Raw genomic sequence first — 21,053 nt, 5'->3', positions numbered from 1 at the left:
ACCATATAGTTAATTGTAACTTAATCTAAGAAGAATTTAATAAGTATTTATTTTAAATTAATTAACTAGTGCTTAAATGTCACTCAGCGGGATGCAGTGTTCTAACTGTGAGATATGGGAGATCCGTGATGCTTCCAGCGTTTCAGTCGACTATATCAGTCGACTATATGGCAGCTCCTTACAGACCACGTGGTTCGGTTGGAGCAGCAATTGGATGCACTTAGGAGCATGCAGGTGACGAAAAGCATTATGGTTAGGAGTTATAGAGACATGGTGACACCCAAGGTGCAGGCAGACAGATGGGTGACCGTTGGAAAGGGCAGGCAGTCAGTGGAGGAATCACCTGTGGCTGTCCCTCTCAATCAAGTATACCATTTCGGATACTGTTGTGGGGGAAGACTTATCAGGGGAAAACAACAGCGGCCAGAACAGTAGCACCACAACTGGCTCTGTTGCTCAGCAGGGAAGGACAAAGTGCAGGAGAGCGACAATTATAGGGGACTCCATAGTAAGGGGCACAGATAGGCGCTTCTGCGGACTTGAAAGAGACTCCAAGATGGTATGTTGCCTCCGTGGTGCCAGGGTCAAGGATGTCTCTGAACAAACACAGGACAGCCTGAAGGGGGAGGGTAAACAGCCAGAGGATATAGCACTCATAGACACTAACGACATAGACAGGAAGAGCGATGAGGTCTGGCAGAAGTAGTTCAGGCAGTAAGGTAAAAAGCAGGACCTCTGGGATTGTAATATTGGGATTACTCCCTGTGCCACATGCCAGTGAGGCTAAAAATAGGAGGATAGTGCAGCTAAATACGTGGCTATTGGGGAGCACGTGTAGGAGGGAGGGTTTCAGATTTCTGGACCATTGGGATCTCTTCCAGGGCAAATGGAACCTATACAAGAAGGAGGGGTTGCATCTAAACTGGAGGGGCACCAATATCCTTGGTGGGAGGTTTGCTAGAATCACTCGGGAAAATTTAAACTAGTATGGAAATGGGATGGGAACCAGAGCATTAGCTTAGAAGGTGTAATAATTGAAGGGGAAAGAGAGAACAAAAATAAGAGAACAACAACATCACCCTGTCTGCTCAAACACAGTGGTCTGAAGTGCATTTGTTTCAATGGCAGAAGTATAGCAGGTAACTGATGAACCATCAATTGAACGGGAGACGAGTTGCTGTACAAAGGTTAGGCTTTAATAAGCTAGATGTTAGCCCTGCGGTCGACTACAGTAAATGGACGACCGCCGGGCGTACTGGGTATTTATACCTCGCCCTGGAGGCTGGGTTAACTCAGCCTCTCAACAAATCGGGGAGCCGTCACATGACTGGCCTCAACCAATCAGTTGAGCGGCACATGACCGACCAGGGCCAATGGTAAGCCGGTGTTCTGCACCAATGGCAGGCAGTTATGTTAATCATACCACCACATTCACCCCTTGCGGAGAAAGAAGCCGGGGGGTGGGGGGGGGGGGAGAACTGGTGGTATGAGCAGTAGCCAGAGAAGGGAAAAAAAAGGGTTTGGTTTCCCACTGGCTCAGACATTTAACAATAGTACATATTGTCCATACAAGGTCCATGGTGTTGTTGAAAATTAAATAGACTCGATCAGCCTTTTCATTGCCCGTGACATCCTGGCAGACCGCCGCAGTGGAGTTGGTGATGTTGGTTCAACCGATGGTGGTGGTTCCGCTGATGTCCTGGTGTCCTGGAGCGATGGTCCTTGAACTGTCTCTGTCACCCGGGCTGGTGGTGGAGACGCCATGGATGGGGAAGGGGTGGCCTGGGTGGGGCGCTGGGGGAAAGAAAACGGGGGGGGGGGGGTCTGTGGTGAAGGGGGGGAAGGCCGCACGCCGGCAGGTGCCAGGTCCCGGAGGGAGACCGTGTCCTGCCGACCGTCGGGGTACTCCACGTACGCATACTGCGGGTTAACGTGGAGTAACTGGACTTGTTCCACCAACGGGTCGGACTTGTGCACCCGCACATGCTTCCGGAGCAAGATGGGTCCGGGGGCGGCCAGCCATGTCGGGAGAGGGGATCCGGAGGACGACTTCCTGGGGAAAACAAGAAGACGTTCATGAGGTGTCTGATTGGTTGTGGTACAGAGGAGTGAGCGGATAGAATGTAGGGCATCGGGGATAACCTCTTGCCATCGGGAAATAGGGAGATCTCTGGACCGGAGGGCCAGTAGTATGGTCTTCCAGTGGTACCATTCTCCCGCTCGAACTGTCCGTTACCCCGAGGGTTATAGCTGGTCATCCTGCTAGAGGCAATGCCCCTGTTCAGCAGGAATTGACGCAGCTCGTCGCTCATAAATGAGGACCCCCGATCGCTATGTATGTATGCTGGGTGGCCGAACAGGGAGAAGATGGAGAGGAGGGCCTTAATGACGGTCGATGTGGTCATGTCGGGGCAGGGAATGGCGAAGGGGAAGCGGCAGTATTCATCGATTACCGCCAGGAAGTAAATGTTGTGGTTGCTAGAGGGAAGGGGCCCCTTGAAGTCAATGCTGAGACGTTCGAAGGGGCAGGATGCTTTGATCAGATGTGCGCGCTCGGGGCGGTAGAATGCGGTTTGCACTCTGCGCAGATGTGGCAGTCACGGGTTACTGTCCTGACTTCCTCGATGGAGAAAAGCAGGTTGCGGGCCTTTATGAAATGGTAGAAACGGGTCACCCCTGGATGGCAGAGGTCCGCGTGGAGGGAGCGGAGGCGGTCTATCTGCGCGCTGGCGCATGTACCGCGGGACAGGGCATCAGGATGCTCATTGAGCTTCCCAGGACGATACAAGATCTCATAGTTGTACGTGGACAACTCGATCCGCCACCGTAAGATCTTGTCATTCTTAATCTTGCCCCTTTGTGCATTATCAAACATGAAGGCCACTGACCTGTGAGGAGGGTAAACTTCCTGCCAGCCAAATAGTGCCTCCAATGTCGCACAGCTTCGACTATGGCCTGGGCTTCCTTTTCCACAGAGGGGTGGCGGAGTTCGGAAGCCTGGAGGATTCTGGAGAGAAAGGCCACGGGTCTGCCCGCTTGGTTCAGGGTGGCCGCCAGAGCTACTTCTGATGCGTCGCTCTCGGCCTGGAAGGGGAGGGACTCGTTGATGGTGTGCATCGTGGCCTTTGCGATGTCCGCTTTGATGCGGCTAAAGGCCTGGCAGGCCTCTGTCGACGGCGGGAAGGTCGTGGTTTGAATGAGGGGACGGGCCTTGTCGGCGTAATTGGGAACCCATTGGGTGTAGTAAGCGAAGAAACCCAGGCAGCGTTTGAGGGTATTGGGGAGAGGGAGTTCCATCAAGGGGCGCATGCGTTCAGGGTTGGGGCCTATCACTCCGTTACGCACTATGTAGCCAAGGATGGCTAGACGGTCGGTGCTAAACACGGGCAGCACGGTAGCATTGTGAATAGTACAATCGCTTCACAGCTCCAGGGTCCCAGGTTTGATTCCGGCTTTGGTCACTGTCTGTGCGGAGTCTGCACATCCTCCCCGTGTGTGCGTGGGTTTCCTCCGGGTGTTCCGGTTTCCTCCCACAGTCCAAAGATGTGCAGGTTAGGTGGATTGGCCATGATAAATTGCCCTTAGTGTCCAAAATTGCCCTTAGTATTGGGTCGGGTTACTGGGTTATGGAGATAGGGTGGAGGTGTTGACCTTGGGTAGGGTGCTCTTTCCAAGAGCCGGTGCAGACTCGATGGGCTGAATGGCCTCCTTCTGCACTGTAAATTCTATGATTCTTAAGCACGCACTTATCCTTATTGTAAGTGAGGTTGAGTTTTGCGGTTTGGAGAAATTTCCGGAGGTTGGTGTCATGGTCCTGCTAGTCATGGCCGCAGATGGTGACATTATCGAGGTACGGGAAGGTAGCCCGTAATCCGTACTTGTCGACCATTCGGTCCATCTCCCGTTGGAAGACCTAGACCCCATTTGTGACACCGAATGGAACCCTAAGGAAGTGGTAGAGGCGCCCATCAGCCTCGAACGCAGTGTACTTGCGGTCACTCGCGCGGATGGGGAGCTGGTGATAGTCGGACTTGAGGTCCACAGTGGAGAAAACTTTGTATTTCGCGATATCGTTTACCATGGCGGAAGTATGGGGGAGAGGATACGCGTCCAGTTACGTAAACCGTTTGATGGTCTGGCTATAGTCGATGACCATCCGGTTTTTCTCACCAGTGTGGTGAGATAACCACTGTAGTTATGTGTACTGCAGTAGGGGGATGTATGCCTGTACCTGTAATACAGGTTCCTCCGGTAAGCCCCTGCCGGCTAGCTCCGCCCACAGGGAGCTAATGTATAAATGTATGAGAGCTGCTCAGACCCTTATTCTACTGTTGCAGATGGAGGGACAACATCGTACAACAATAAAGCCTCTATTGTACTAGTCTCTCGGCTTTGAGTATAATTGTTAGCGCTACAATTTATTGTTGTACGATTTCCCAGTCACCATGGACATCAGAATCAAGCCTGACCGTCTGCAGCTGGATCCGCATTCGCCTCACGCAAGAAAAGACTTTGATCACTGGCTCGCAGTCTTCGAGGCCTACATCTCTTCAGCAGATCCTCCCCCGACGGAGGCTCAGAAAAAGCAACTCCTGTACTCCAGACTTAGCTCCAGCGTCTTTCCGCTCATTCGAGATGCGACCGACTACACCACAGCTATGGAACTGCTCAAGGAGAACTATGCACCATCGGCGAACACCCTGTTTGCGCGGCATCAACTTTCTACTCGCGTCCAGCAGCCGGGTGAGTCGATTGAGGACTTCTGGAGGGCCCTTATACCTCTGGTACGAGACTGCGACTGCCGGGCCCTCACAGCCACGGAACATTCTGATTTACTCATGCGCGATGCCTTCGTTACAGGCATTGCTTCTGACCCCATCCGGCAACGACTGCTGGAAGGGGTCGCCCCCGACCTCGCGGCTGCAAAGGCCCTGGCGCTCTCCATGACGGCCGCCTCCCGTAGTGCACAAACTTACTCCGCTAGCCACTCGGCCCACCCGTCCTACCCCTCGTGGACCCCGCAAACGGCTCCCCAGGCCCATCCGTCCCACCCCTCGTGGAACCCGCAAACAGCCCCCCCCAGCAGCCGCCCCCGCGCACTATGCCTGCGCTGCCCGCCGCACCGCACCCCCTGGGGGTCCCCACTGTTACTTCTGCGGCCAGCAGAAGCACCCTCGCCAACGCTGCCTGGACCGCACAGCGACCTGCAAAGCTTGTGGCAAGAAAGGCCATTTCGCAGTGGTGTGTCAGTCCCGGACGGTCGCCGCTATCGCGCCGCCGGTCCCCACGCCTCAGCCGCTCCCTCAATGGGCCCCGCCGTCTGCTTCCCCCGACCCCACGTGCGATCAGTGGGCGCCGCCATCTTTTGCCGCCCCCGCCACGTGCACCCCATGGGCGCCGCCATCTTCATCCACCACAGCCATGTGCGTTCCATGGGTGCCGCCATTTTGTTCCGACCCCATAACGTGCGCTCCATGGACGCCGCCATTTTACCCACAGGTACTGCGGATGCCACCATCTCGTCTCCAGGGGCCGCCATCACGGGACACGGGTCGCTACCGCTCCTCGTCGGACTCATCTGACTCAACCGCCGACCAACCACTGCTCGCCTCCGTTACGCTCGACCAGTCCCGTCCTCGCAACCTGGCACCCTCTTCCACATCGGTGCTGGTCAACGGCCATGTGACCTCCTGCCTCATCGACTCCGGGAGCACCGAGAGCTTCGTCCACCCGGACACGGTAAGGCGCCATTCCCTTGCGGTCCATCCCGCCGCCCGGCAGATCTCCCTTGCCTCCGGTTCCCACTCTGTCCCGATCCGGGGTTTCTGCCTGGTTAAACTTACTGTACAGGGCGTGGAATTCGACCGTTTCCATCTGTACATTCTCCCCGACCTCTGCACTTCACTCTTGCTAGGCCTGGATTTCCAGTGCAATCTCCAGAGCCTCACCCTCAAATTCGGTGGACCCCTACCTCCCCTCACCGTTTGCGGCCTCGCGACCCTCAAGGTCGAGCCTCCCTCCCTCTTTGCCAATCTGACTGTGGATTGCAAGCCCGTCGCCACCAGAAGCAGACGGTACAGCACCCAGGACAAGGCCTTCATCAGGTCCGAAGTCCAGCGGCTGCTTTGGAGGGTATCATCGAGGCCAGCAACAGCCCTTGGAGAGCCCAGGTGGTAGTGGTTAAGACCGGGGAGAAGCACAGGATGGTCGTGGACTACAGCCAGACCATCAACCGGTACACGCAGCTCGACGCGTACCCCCTCCCCCGCATATCTGATATGGTCAATCAGATTGCACAGTACCGGGTCTTCTCTACTATTGACCTGAAATCCGCCTACCACCAGCTCCCCATCCGTAAATCGGACCGTCCCTATGTGGATTCCTGGTTAATTTGCTGTCAGTCTAGATTCAATAAAATCTGAGATGGATTTGCAGGTATCATATCATTTAATAATAACTAACTTGCAAGGCTGCATCAATCCATAGAGCTACAGGACACACATACTGTCTTCTGTAGACACCAGGACTAAAAAGAAAGTATACAAAGAAACTTCTGCTGATATATTCAAAATCACAGTAAGATTCACATATAAGCTTCCCATTGGTCATTCTATACACCTCCTGACCTGGCCCTATATCCTAATTGGTCACTTTGCATTGTAACCCCAGCATCCTTTTCACCTTGCTCACCATGAGGTTCCCATCCCCCGATAGCTTCAAACAGGCTTTGGCTAAATCTCTTTGTCCTTTATCACATTCATTTATTCATTTCCTCACCTACACTGCCTTCAAGGCAGACGGTCGTCTGTACCAATTTCTGAGGGTTCCCTTCGGCGTCACGAATGTGGTCTCGGTCTTTCAGCGAGAAATGGACAGAGTGGTTGACCGGTACGGACTGCAGGCCACCTTCCCGTACCTCGACAATGTCACCATCTGCGGCCATGACCAGCAGGACCATGATGCCAACCGTTATAAATTCCTCCACACCGCATCTCTCCTTAATCTCACGTACAAATGAGAAATGCGTGTTCCGCACAGACCGCTTAGCCATCCTTGGCTACGTAGTCCAAAACGGACTACTGGGGCCCGATCCCGACCGCATGCGCCCCCTCATGGAGCTCCCAATCCCCCACTGCCCCAAGGCCCTCAAACGCTGCCTTGGGTTTTTCTCTTATTACGCCCAGTGGGTCCCGCAATACGCAGACAAGGCCCGGCCACTTATCCAGTCCACACATTTTCCCCTCTCGGCCGAGGCACAACAGGCCTTCGCCCGCATTCGATCTGACATAGCCAGGGCGGGGATGCACGCAGTAGACGAGACTCTGCCTTTCCAAGTAGAGAGCGACGCTTCAGATGTCGCCCTTGCCGCCACGCTGAATCAGGCCGGCAGACCCGTGGCATTCTTTTCACGCACCCTCCACGCCTCCGAAATTCGGCATTCCTCTGTTGAAAAGGAGGCCCAGGCTATCGTTGAAGCGGTGCGGCACTGGAGGCATTACCTGGCCGGCAGGAGATTCACTCTCCTCACTGACCAACGGTCGGTAGCCTTCATGTTCAACAACATGCAGCGGGGCAAGATCAAGAATGACAAAATCTTGCGGTGGGGAATCGAGCTCTCCACCTTTAACTACGAGATCTTGTATCGCCCCGGCAAGCTCAACGAGCCCCCAGACGCCCTCTCCCGAGGTACATGTGCCAGTGCACAAGTGAACCAGCTCCGTGCCTTGCACGACAGCCTTTGCCATCCGGGGGTCACTCGCTTGTACCATCTGATCAAAGCCCGCAATCTGCCCTACTCCATCGAGGAAGTACGGACAGTCACCAGAGACTGCCAGATCTGTGCGGAGTGCAAGCCGCACTTCTACCGGCCAGATCGCGCGCGCCTGGTGAAAGCATCCCGCCCCTTTGAACGCCTCAGCGTGGACTTCAAAGGGCCCCTTCCCTCCACCGACCGCAACACCTACATCCTTAGTGTGGTCGATGAATTTTCTAGGTTCCCCTTTGCCATCCCATGCTCAGATATGACATCTGCCACCGTCATCAAGGCCCTGGATTCCATTTTTGCCCTGTTCGGTTTCCCCGACTATATCCACAGTGACAGGGGATCCTCATTCATGAGCGATGAGCTGCGTCAATTCCTGCTCAGCAGGGGTATCGCCTCCAGCAGGACGACCAGCTACAACCCCCGGGGAAACGGGCAGGTAGAGAGGGAGAACGGGATGGTATGGAGGGCCGTCCAGCTGGCCCTACGGTCCAGGAACCTCCCAGCCGCTCGCTGGCAGCAGGTCCTCCCTGATGCGCTCCATTCCATTCGGTCGCTACTGTGCACCACAACTAACAGTACACCCCATGAACGTGTTTTTGCCTTCCCTAGGAAGTCCACATCCGGAGTGTCGCTCCCGACTTGGCTCACGACTCCGGGCCCAGTCCTTCTCCGTAGGCATGTACGGCACCACAAGGCGGAACCCCTGGTGGACGAAGTACGCCTTCTCCACGCCAATCCTCAGTATGCCTACGTGGAGTTTCCGACGGCCGCCAGGACACAGTCTCGCTCCGGGACCTGGCTCCCTCAGGTGCCGATCCCATGCCCACACCCCTTCCCGCGCCAACCCCAGCGCCCCTCTATTCGTCCCCATCAGGTCCATCCCTCATCCCCCTGCCCACCCTGGAGGACACGGAAGATTTCGGCTTGCTCTCGGAGTCATCCCGCCAGCAGCCAGCACCAACACCGCCAACACCTGCACCATCGTTGCCACCACCGCCTGTGCCGACATCACCACCACAGCTACGCCGATCACAGCGGAACGTTCGACCACCGATTCGGCTCAACCTGTAACCTGCTAACCGGATGGATTTTCCTTGTTGGACCCTCTTGTAAATAGCATCCTTTGTATTAGAGTTACATGTCACCCCCGCCGGACTCATTTTTACACGGGGTGAATGTGGTGAGATAACCACTGTAGTTATGTGTACTGCAGTAGGGGGATGTATGCCTGTACCTGTAATACAGGTTCCTCCGGTAAGCCCCTGCCGGCTAGCTCCGCCCACAGGGAGCTTATGTATAAATGTATGAGAGCTGCTCAGACCCTTAGTCTACTGTTGCAGATGGAGGGACAACATCGTACAACAATAAAGCCTCTATTGTACTAGTCTCTCGGCTTTGAGTATAATTGTTAGCGCTACACCCAGTCCGGACTACCAGCACTTGGGTTCGCCAGGGACTGTTGCTGGCCTCGATGACCCCTTCCTTCAGCAACCTCTGGACCTCGGACCTGGTGAAGGTCCTGCCCTGTGCGCTGTACCGTCTGCTCTGTGTCGCGACGGGTTTGCAATCGGGGGTGAGATTAGCAAACAAGGAGGGGGGGTCCACTTTGAGGGACGCGATGCTGCAGACAGTGAGGGGGGTATATGGCCGCCGAATTGGAAGGTCAAGCTCTGCAGGTTGCACTGGAAGTCCAGTCCTAGGAGTGCCTGTGCGCAAAGGTCAGGGAGGACAAGGAGTTTGTAATTTTTAAAAGCCTTCCCTTGGACCGTGAGGTCCGCGATGCAGCAGCCGGTGATGCGGACGGAGTGCGAACCTGAGGCTAACCCGATTTTGTGTTTTACAGGAGCACGCAGCGTCTTACCGTGGCAGTGTGAGCGAAGCTTTCCGTGCTCCCGGAGTCCAGCAGGCAGCCCGTCTCGTGGCCGTTGAGGTGGATCAGCATTGTCGTTTTGGCGAGCATGCGTGGACGTGACTGGTCGAGCTGAATGGCCGCGAGCCGTGGAGAAGAACCATCGTCGTAGTCGTCGGCGGCCGTGTAGGTGCTGGCAGAACCTTGCGTGCCAGTCCAGAATGGTGGTGCCCAGGATCCGTACGTGGAGTCGTGGCTCCAAGGTGGCGGCGCCCAGGACCCGCACGTGGAGTAGGGGCCCCAAGATGGCGGCGCCCAGGACCCGCACGTGGCGTCCGGGGCCCAAGATGGCGGCGCCCGCGGGGCCCTCGTGGTTGTTGGGGACGGTGTTAGCGGTGCCGGCGGGCCGATCGGAGCGGATGAGAGCGGGGGCAGAGAGGCGCGCAGGCCGGGCGCACGGGGGCGGGGGGGAAGAGATTTGCGCGGTGCGCTGGAAGGGCCCGGAGGAGAGGGGGTGGCGCGCAGGCCGGGCGTAGGGGCCCGGGGGCGGGGGGGGAGAGATTGGCGCGGTGTGCTGGAAGGGCCTGCAAGAGCCCGAAGGGGGGGGATCCCCGGTCGCTGCGCGGTACAGCAGCAACCGATTTGGCCTGGCAGACCGTCTAAAAGTGGCCCTTCGTCCCGCAGCTCTTACAGAGGGCGGAGCGGGCCGGGCAGCGTGGGCGAGGGTGTTTAGCGAACCCACAGAAATAGCAGCGGGGCCCCGTGGACTTGTCGGGGTGTCCCGCAGCGCAGGCCTGAGGGGGGTCGGGAGCGCCGGATGGCGGCGGATGGCGGTGGGGAAGCGTGCCAAGAGGCCCAGGGTGCTGCAGTGTGGCTGGAGACATAGGCGCGGGCGTTTAAATCGGCGACCTCCAGGGAGGTGGAGAGAGTCCGTGCCTCAGTTAGGCTGAGGTCGTCTTTCTCCAGCATCGGCTGGCGGATAGCGGCAGACTGCATCCCAGCCACGTAAGCATCTCTAATCGGAAGTTCCATGTGCTCCGTGGCTGAAACTTGGAGGCAGGAGCAATTCCTCCCCAGGACAGCGAGGGCCTAGTAAAAATCGTCTAATGACTCACCGGGGAGCTGTTGTCTGGTAGCCAGCAGATGTCGGGCGAATACTCTGTTTACCGGTTTAAGAAACTGTCCTTTCAGCTTATCCATGGCCGCGTCATAATCTTTTTCCTCCGCAATCATCGCATAGGCCGCCATGCCCACGCTGGAGTGGAGGATATGAAGCTTCTGTGCCATGGTGGGGCGGCTGTTTGCGGACGCCAGATAACCATCGAAACATGCCAGCCAATGTTTAAAGATTTCTGTAGCGTTCTGAGTTTGCGGGCTGATGCGGAGGCATTCGGGTTTGATCCGGAGTTCCATCTTCAAAATTCTAGCTTATTAAATTGATGAACCATCAATTGAACACGAGACGAATTGCTGTACAAAAGTTAGGCTTTAATAAGCTAGATGTTAGCCCTGCGGTCGACTACAGTAAATGGACGACCACCGGGCGTACTGGGTATTTATACCTCGCCCTGGAGGTGGGGTTAACTCAGCCTCTCGACCAATCGGGGAGCCATCACATGACTGGTCTCAACCAATCGGTCGAGAGGCACATGACCGACCAGGGCCAATGGTAAGCCAGTGTTCTGCAGCAATAACAGGCAGCTATGTTAATCATACCACCACAGTAACGCAAATGAATTTAGAGCACTGATTAGTGCTTGGAGCTATGATGTTGTGGCTATCACAGAAACGTAGTTAAAGGAAGGGCAGGATTGGCAGCCGAAAGTTGGAGGATATAGAGAGAGATAAAGGAGCAGATAGAGAAATTTTGGACCGGTGCAAAAGTAACAGGGTTGTTGTGGTAGGGGATTTAAATTTCCCCTTTATTGACTCACTTAGTGCTAAGGGCTTGGATGGGGCAGAGTTTGTAAGGTGTGTTCAGGAAGGCTTCTTGATGCAATATGTAGATAGTCCAACTAGGAAAGGGGCTGTACTGGACCTGGTATTGGGGAATGAGCCTGGACAGGTAGTTGAGGTTTCATTAGGGGAACATTCTGGGAGTAGTGACCACAATTCTGTATGTTTTAGGGTACTTTTGGATAGGGATGAGGGTAACCCTCGGGTTCAGCCGCTAAACTGGGGAAAGGCGAATTAGGATAACATTAGACAGGAATTGAAGAATTTGGATTGCGTGCGACTGTTAGAGGGTAAATCATACTTCAGACATGTGGGATCTTTCAAGCAACAGTTGATTAGAATTCAGGAAAGTCACATTCCTGAGGAAATGAAGGATAAGTATGGGAAGTTTAGGGAGCTTTGGATAACTATTGTGAACCTCGTCAAAAAGAAAAAGGAGGCTTTGTACAGATTAGAAGGATGGGGCAGTCAAAACCCTTGAGGAGCATAAAGAAAGTAGGAAAGTACTTAAGTGGGAAATTAGGAGGGCTCAGAGGGGTCATGAAAAGACTTTGGCAAGTGGGATTAAGGTGAATCCCAAAGCTTTTTATTCATATGTAAAAAGCAAGAGTGTTTGCCAGGGAAAGGAATGGATTACTTAAGGACAGTGGGGATGATGAGTGGAGGGCGGTGGATATTGTTTACATGGACTTCAGTAAAGCATTGAAAAGGTGCCTCATGGCAGACTGGTACAAAAGATGAAGTCACACGGGATCAGAGGTGAGTTGGATACAGAACTCGCTCGGTCAGAGAAGGCAGAGGATAGCAGTAGAAGGGTGTTTTTCTGAATGGAAGGTTGTGACTAGTGGTGTTCCACAGGGATCAATGCTGGGGTCTCTTGTTTGTAGTATACATAAATGGACCATTGCTGGTCTAATACAATGGAAGCAGCTGGTCACATACTGATAGTTCTAACGCCCACACTAGCTCCCGGCCGCACCGTCACCCGCCCACACCGTCTCTCGCCCACACGGTCTCCCGGCCGCACCGTCTCCCGCCCACACCGTCTCCTGCCCACACCGTCTCCCGCCCGCACCGTCTCCCGCCCACACCGTCTCCCGCCCGCACCGTCTCCCGCCCACACCGTCTCTCGCCCACACCGTCTCCCGCCCACACCGTCTCCCGCCCACACCGTCTCCCGCCCGCACCGTCTCCCGCCCACACCGTCTCTCGCCCACACCGTCTCCCGCCCACACCGTCTCCCGCCCACACCGTCTCTCGCCCACACCGTCTCCCGCCCACACGGTCTCCCGCTCGCACCGTCTCCCGCCCGCACCATCTCCCGCCCACACGGTCTCCCGCCCACACCGTCTCCCGCCCGCACCGTCTCCCGCCCACACCGTCTCTCGCCCACACCGTCTCCCGCCCGCACCGTCTCTCGCCCACACAGTCTCCCGCCCGCACCGTCTCCCGCCCGCACCGTCTCCCGCCCGCACCGTCTCCCGCCCACACCGTCTCCTGCCCACACCGTCTCCCGCTCGCACCGTCTCCCGCCTGCACCGTTTCCCGCCCGCACAGTCTCCCGCCCACACCGTCTCCTGCCCACACAGTCGCCCGCCCACACTCTCCCGCCCACACTGTCTCCCGCCCACATTGTCTCCCGCCCGCACCATCTCCCGCCTGCACCGTCTTCCTCCCGCACCGTCTCCCGCCCGCACCGTCTCCCGCCAGCACCATCTCCCGCGAGCACCGTCTCCCGCCCACACCGTCTCCCGCCCACACCGTCTCCCGCCAGCACCGTCTCCCTCCCTCACCGTCTTCCGCCCACACCGTCTCCCGCCCACACCGTCTCCCGCTCACACCGTCCCCGCCAACACCGTCTCCCGCCCGCAGCGTCTCCCGCCCGCACCGTCTCCCGCCCGCACCGTCTCCCGCCCGCACCGTCTCCCGCCCGCACCGTCTCCCGCCAGCACCGTCTCCCGCCCGCACCGTCTCCCGCCAGCACCGTCTCCCGCCCGCACCGTCTCCCGCCCGCACCGTCTCCCGCCCGCACCGTCTCCCGCCCGCACCGTCTCCCGCCCGCACCGTCTCCCTCCCGCACCGTCTCCCGCCCGCACCGTCTCCCGCCCACACCTTCTCCCGCCCACACTGTCTCCCGCCCACACCGTCTCCCGCCCGCACCGTCTCCCGCCCACACCGTCTCCCGCCCACACCGTCTCCCGCCCGCACCGTCTCCCGCCCGCACCGTCTCCCGCCCACACCTTCTCCCGCCCACACCTTCTCCCGCCCACACCGTCTCCCGCCCGCACCGTCTCCCGCCCGCACCGTCTCCCGCCCGCACCGTCTCCCGCTCGCACCGTCTCCCGCCCGCACCGTCTCCCGCCCGCACCGTCTCCCGCCCGCACCGTCTCCCGCCCGCACCGTCTCCCGCCCGCACCGTCTCCCGCCCGCACCGTCTCCCGCCCGCACCGTCTCCCGCCCGCACCGTCTCCCGCCAGCACCGTCTCCCGCCAGCACCGTCTCCCGCACACACCGTCTCCCGGCCGCACCGTCTCCCGCCCGCACCGTCTCCCGCCCGCACCGTCTCCCGCCCGCTCCGTCTCCCGCCCGCACCGTGTCCCGTCCGCACACACTCGCTCCCAGTCTCACACACTCGCTCTCATCAACACACACTTACTCCTGCCTGACACACTCATTCTCACCCTCTCACACTCGCTCCCACCCACACACACTCACTCCCACCCACACACACTTACTCCCACCCACACACACTTACTCTCACCCACACACACTCACTCCCACCACACACACTCGCTCCCCCCCACACACACTCACTCTTACCCATACACGCTCACTCTTACCCATACTCACTCACTCTCACCCCCACACACTTACACTCACCAACACATACTCGCTCCCACCCATACAAACTCTCTATCACCAACATACCCATTCACTCCTGCCCACGTTAACCCTGCAAGTTAGCAGGATCTTATTGACACAAGGTTTTAGCCTTTAAATGATCCTAGTCCCTCCTCCCTGAATCTACCTCTCCTGCTGTTGAAATTCTGTCTGGTATTTCCATTTGTTTTAAATTTGTTTACCTGTTTACCTTTATATCTATAAAGTGAAAATTAAAGATCATAAAAGTTCGGTACAGTGAGACTGATGTAAACAGGTTCATAGGACCACAGTAGACTGGCCCCATCATACCAAGGAAAGCCACATGACTGTGACACATTGCGGTTACTCGAATTCTATGAAAGGTGAGGGATGAAATTGTCTGATGTTATTCCTAATTCAGTAAAAAGATTACCAACAATAGATAAGATTGGAAATTCTTTGTTGGCTTTAATGTACATGGGAATTCTTCTTTAAACATAAAAGGAGTTGATTTATCCTCAGATTCCAATGTTGTTTATCCTTTTACAGAATTTCTATCATCCCTTGCTTCTCGTCTGCTTCTTTTGATCATTTATATCCCCATCACCTTCCTCTCTTCCTTTCTCTCCTCCTTGCTTTTTTTTTGTTCTCTTTATTTTACCATTTATTCCTCAGTCTATTGAAGAAATTCAAAAGCTAAGGAGTGACTTAATCAAGCTGAAGACTGGAGCAAACCTGGAGCAGGAAAATGACACAGTTTCAAGAGATCACCTATTTATTAAAGAACACAATGGTAGTGACGACAAAGAGATTAACAGATGGGGCGTGTACCAAGCCACCAGGTACGAAGAGGTTGACAAAAATTGTAAATAAATATATGTTTTAGCAGACAAATGTAAAGATGTGTTCTAACATTATCTGTCCCTCTGCTAATGTATACTGCAAAATAGCAGTTGGTTGGCAGAGGCCTAAGTTATTGTAGCAGGAGAGCTGACTTGTTTATCTTTCAGGCTGAGTGCTGCCTATGGTTCAAAGTTCACCACAGTTGTTTCAGAGCACAGGAAATGCACTGAGATATTTTTGGATGTTGTTCTTATTAGGGAACAATTAATGTGTGTGTATGTATGTCTGTTTGTGTGGTTCGTGCAATAAGATTAGAGACAAATCTTTTACTGATGTTGCTTGCAGATGGCTGTGTTTTCAATATGTTTCACGAAACTAAGTAATATTGATTCTATATGGCATTACTTCATTGATTTTTTTTGTCTGCCAATACGTTACCTGTAGACGCCTGACAATTGTTATAAATCAGTGGACCATTCACTTCCTTTTCTCCTTCGTAGATGCACCTCTCCCACAACTTGACTTTGCCGTGTTTACTTTTACTTTGCATGAAACAGACATATAATTTATTTTAAGACCACCATCTTTCTTTTATAAGTTATATGCTGAACATAATTCCAATGGATCAGGTTTTTCAAAAGAAAAATACATAATAATGGTGTACTATGAATTCCCAGGGACATTTCGGTAGCCCAGATTTATAGCAAGCTCATTACAAAAGAAAACTAGCCAGAGCACTTTATAATATCTTTCTTTCAGAGCATTACAAGTCACAAGTGATATCCTATGTGACAGTGACAAAGATAAACAATCTCTCATCAACCAAACTGCAGCCTTTGACATGGTTGGTTGGTCACCAATTCTCCTCCAGTTGTCTCTCCACTGTGGGACTGCATTCATCTAGTTCCAGCTACAGTCAGAGAATCACTTTCAGTGGCTTCTCTTGCTGCTTCCACATCATTACCTCTTGCCTGTTGTATTTGGTCCTCTGTACTTGACGAAGGAACTCACCAAACACTTTGACTTGTCCAAATCTGAATCTTTTATTGAGTCTTGTGTGGTAAGATAGCAATTTGATGCAGTGCACATTATCATGGAGTCTGCTAACTACTCCTCTGGAACTTGCACCTAGCACTGACCATTCACATGTATGTCTTATTACCCTCTCAATCTTTTCCAGTGCTAGAGCAAATACTCCAATCAAAAGATACATACGCTGCCATTCGGTATATTTCACAATCACATTCAATTTCAAAAGTTAACTTCCTTACTTCCTCTCATAAAATTGAAGAAGTTATTGCAGTAAATTCACGTGAGTGGAGTGTCCAGAGAGTCCAAGTTCAATATCAGTGGCACCATCTACAGGATTTTGTTCTTTGACCTGAAGAGACTTTCTAAAGGCCTGCCTTGAATCAATGGTGGTTAGACCAGCTACATCCATTGTATTAGACCAGCAATGGTCCATTTTGAAAAACAGAATATGGAAGACTGACAGATTTTTAAGATTTTCTTACTTCACCCCTTGTTGACATGATAACTTAGTTAGCTTTTCTTTTATACCCTTTCTTCACAAAATCATCAATTGCATTATCATAGGTAAAATCTTGTAAAGACACACTTTCAATCGTAAATATTGCAAAACTTGTCAAATGTTTCTGACTCATCGTACTTTGCAAATAATTTCTCACTCTTTTCAATACCAAGAAAGAACTTTCACCGGAAACATTTATCACGTACAAATCGGCTGGTGATCTTGAAGAACAGAGCTCATCACTATCGATGAAATGAAAGAATTGTTTCGTTCAAAAGCATTTGTGTCTATGTCCTCCCAGTAGAATTCACTTAATCTCTTCCAGCAGTGGGTTTTAGCATTCTCACCCAAACGTCCGTCAAAAAACATGCAAAATAAATCAATGGTTTTCTTCAGAAATTCACTTCTACTCTGCAATTGCACCATTATCATGTCACAAATACCAGTCAACGATCTTCTCTTTCCCTTTTAAAATGATTTTATTGTCTCTAATTTCAGCGAAAAATAACTTCCTGTGTCTTGTACACCTCATCATTAGAGAAACCTGTATTCTTTGCTAATGTTAGCGCCTCTGCTTCCACCAAGCTACAGTCATTTTGAACTTCTATGACAAAACCTTTAACTGAGGCTCACAATTATGTAGCATAAAGGTGTATCAACATTTTGCAGCAATTTGCATTAATTCTTTGAAGTTAACAGTTCCGCAAAACAGTAAAAACAACAATATCATACTTTTCAAACCTCTGCTAAGGATTTTGCTTCAACTGTCACACGTGGTTTTTCTGAATTTCATGTGGCTATGTCTGATAAGGTTTCCTTTATATCAAAAAAGTTCAGTCTCAAACCAAAACAGCATTTGCATGAGCGGATCACCTGGTCTCTCAAATTCTTTTGACTGTCAAATGTTTTCCATTTGCCTGCTCCAAGCGTGATTGTAATATATTCCATTGATGTGTAGAAACTGAAAAAAAGGCATACACAAAGTAAAACAAATATACAGCTCCCTCACAGGATTCAACTGCAGCATTCCAGATTAAAATCAAGGAGTGACAGGAACATGGATGAATAATGCACAGAGGCTTGCAATATTTTCCTGCTATATATGTGGCATTACCAAAGCTCTGATCACAATTTTTAATGTCCAAGCCTAAATTTGCAATGATTTCCGAAACAGTTGGCTCCAGATTTTCAGAAGTATGGGATTGTAGCTGGACAAAACAAAGAGATCACTCTACAATTTCACCACCGATGACCACAATTCAAATTAATGTCAATTGATCCACAAGACTCAAATCTGGTGTTCAATCAACTATTATGGAATAGCATTTGGCATCTTTTACTTCATCAGTGAACTGGTTTCTGAGCCGCTCTGCTGTTATAGCGATGATGTAATCGTAGCTTCTGTATGTCATGAAATTGGTCTTCTCTCAGCTAATTTTTCAAATGCTCTTTGGGAAGCTTATCAAATTCACTGAGATATTCAAGGCTAAATAATTGCCTTTTCAAGTTGAAAATGAAGACTCATCATTTCCTCTGAGAGGTAGTCCCAGGGCAGACAGCAGTTTCACTGTGGCAACGACATGTCTCAGCACTTTGCTCCAATCTGAATATTCCTCTTCAAACTGAGCCGATACCACAGGATCAACTCTTCCAGATAATTTACACCTTTGAATGAACGCACACATAGCATTATTATGAGCTTTGGAAGCTTCATGATTAGCAGTATCTCTACCAACATTTCTCCAATTAGAGTACCCACTGATGAATACTTATTTCAATTTGGTCGGGTTAGGGAATAATAACAGTGGACTGCCTTGGAGGTTTCCAAAAAAATTAATCAATTTCCGTCATCCCATTTCTCTTCACTCTCAGAGAATGGGACTTATGAAGACTTCTAATCTGCTTTCGGCCTCCAAGCTCAAACTCTTCGCAAATTTTCCATATTGACTGTTTTCTGATTTATTTAGTGCAAAATATTCTATTATACCCAGTGGAACAGATTTTGTCCATTAGACAGTGTCTTCAGGGTAGGTTTCTTCCCTCACTTCAACAGAAGAAATATCTTGTAGATCCATTGCCATTTCAGATTCCACTTCTTGTTCAACTTTTTCAGGTGATAAGTCTAAGTAATCAGATAATTCACCCATAAATTTGGTGAATGAGGATGAATGTGCAGTTTAAGCATTGTTCAATACTTCATATACTTTGCCTAGCTTCATTCTTTTGCCTTGCCTTCAATCTTCTGTGTTTTTGACTGCCATATTTATTTTATTACTTCATGATTTTAATGAATATCAGTCTACTAAAAGGTACTGAGGGGGACTTATTTTTGGGTTGAGTCGCCTCTGCTCCCTTCGCTGCATGACAATGGCTACCTCGAGTCCTGACCAGCTGACTGGCTCGCTCACTGCCTTCCTCGTGGTTTTTGTTTGCCGATCGGCCCGGCCTCGGTGGCGCCTCGTACCTCACCTCGCCGGCCTCGCCTTGCTGCTGGCACAGCTGCCTGGCTATAGCCTGTCCAGCCTTCCTCATCCCTGGCCCTGGGGGGTCAAGTTCCCCCAACCCGTCTCGACGATGGCTTGCTTCCGAGTTCCGGCCAGCTGGCTGGTTCACCAACTCCCTCCCTTGTGGCTTTTATTGCCAATTTCCCCCAAAAGGTTAGTTAAATAAATAATAATATAGTAATAATAGCTTATTGTCACAAGTAGGCTTCAATGAAATTACTGTGAAAAGCCCCTAGTTGCCACATTCCGGCACCAATTCGGGGAGGCTGGTACGGGAATTGAACCTGCGCTGCTGCCTTGTTCTGCATTACAAGCCAGCTGTTTAGCCCACTGTGCTAAACCAGCCCCTCAGCTTCGCTTTGACTGCTGCATCTCTCCCTCCTGGTCACTTCAACGTTCATCGGCATTTTCCCGTCTAAGGCGACTTGACAAATCAGAGTCTGATGTTGTTCTGCATTGCCTGCTGATAAAAATGAACCTATCAGCAAATGCAGAGCCATCAGGCTGTGATTGGTACCCGGCTGACCCCCCACCCCCCCACCCCCCATCACACACACACACACACACACTTGTGCTTAGGCGTGTGTTTCATTGCAAGTCCACCTCTGATATTGCAGGCATTTTTAATTTTAATTATTGCATGGGGAACGGGAGAAAAAAATTAAGAAAGCGGAACTCACACGCTTCTGGTTTCTCTATTGGGAAGGGCGGTGCCGCGGATGAAATTACTCCGGCCTATGTCTTTCCCTAGCTGGTGTCTGATCTGCTGAGTACTTCCAGCATTTTCTATTTTTTATTTCCGATTACCAGCATCCACAGTGTGTTGCAGTTTAAAAAGTTATTTTCATTTTACAGTCTGGTGTTTCTCTGTTGTGACAATGGCTTGAGTAATGGCATTTTATTAATTGCAATTGATTCATATTGCTAATGTATTCAGTAGGGCAAAATAAATGGTAATAATATATCACAGGATTTATTTAAAATAATGTTGTTGAAGATATATTTATATCTGTGTTTTTAGATGGATGCAGTGGAAGAATGCTCTAAGAAATGTGATGCAGGCATCAAAGTTAAAGAATCAAAGGAATGAGTCACTTTCTGACAAAAAAGACAATGGAGAAATTTGAAAGAGGAAACATTAAGGAGCATAATTTGTCTGCAGGATACTCAGTTTTTCTTCCCCCACAGTGCCATAGGAATACTTCATAGATCAGGGTGATGGGCAGTACTTGATCGTGAATGAGTGACCAAATAACACTGGTGTCAAATAAGCCATTGTAGCTGTTTCTATAAACATGCTGCTGTTACAAAGCTGTGACTGATTTGCTTATTTTGAGTGAGCAGTGTATTTTAGGTATCAAAGGGGCATGAGACTTTATGCCAAAGGCCACCTTACGTCGTAACTGTTAATCTTTCCACAGTGAAAAATGCCTGTTTTATATACATATTTGCGTCCAGCGAATCAGGGGTCACTATGGCAATTAGAGGCAACCAAGCTGTTTCAATAATTAGAAAGAAGAATACAAGACAAAGCAACCTGAGCTAATAAATGCCTTTTGTTAATTTATGAATGTGCTAGATAGACAAAGATAACTTGCATATTTTCAATAGGCTAAATAGTCCTTGTAGTGATCTGCAGCACAGCATCAATTGCTGACCAAGTAGTGACTTGGATGATGCTCAATAGTTTTTAAACGTGACACAATAGGATTTATAATGTGCATTGACTTTTAAACATCCCAC

General features: G+C 51.6%; 1 protein-coding gene across 4 annotated transcripts in view; it reads left to right on the top strand.

Annotated features, from left to right (window-relative positions):
• LOC119977997 (coiled-coil domain-containing protein 154-like) overlaps positions 1–20,617 on the top strand; it is a 100,091-nt gene extending 79,474 nt beyond the window's left edge. For all 4 annotated transcript variants that reach the window (XM_038819280.1, XM_038819281.1, XM_038819279.1 and 1 more), the window contains exons 13-14: positions 15,108–15,274; positions 20,332–20,617. In XM_038819280.1, the coding sequence (XP_038675208.1) occupies positions 15,108–15,274; positions 20,332–20,437 (273 nt within the window). In that variant the 3' untranslated portion in view covers positions 20,438–20,617. The remainder of the gene's footprint in view (positions 1–15,107; positions 15,275–20,331) is intronic.
• The last annotated feature ends 436 nt before the right edge of the window (positions 20,618–21,053 follow it).

Source organism: Scyliorhinus canicula, chromosome 15 (assembly GCF_902713615.1).
Source record: "Scyliorhinus canicula chromosome 15, sScyCan1.1, whole genome shotgun sequence".
NCBI lineage: Eukaryota > Metazoa > Chordata > Chondrichthyes > Carcharhiniformes > Scyliorhinidae > Scyliorhinus > Scyliorhinus canicula.
This window is presented reverse-complemented; position numbering and strand designations above follow the sequence as displayed.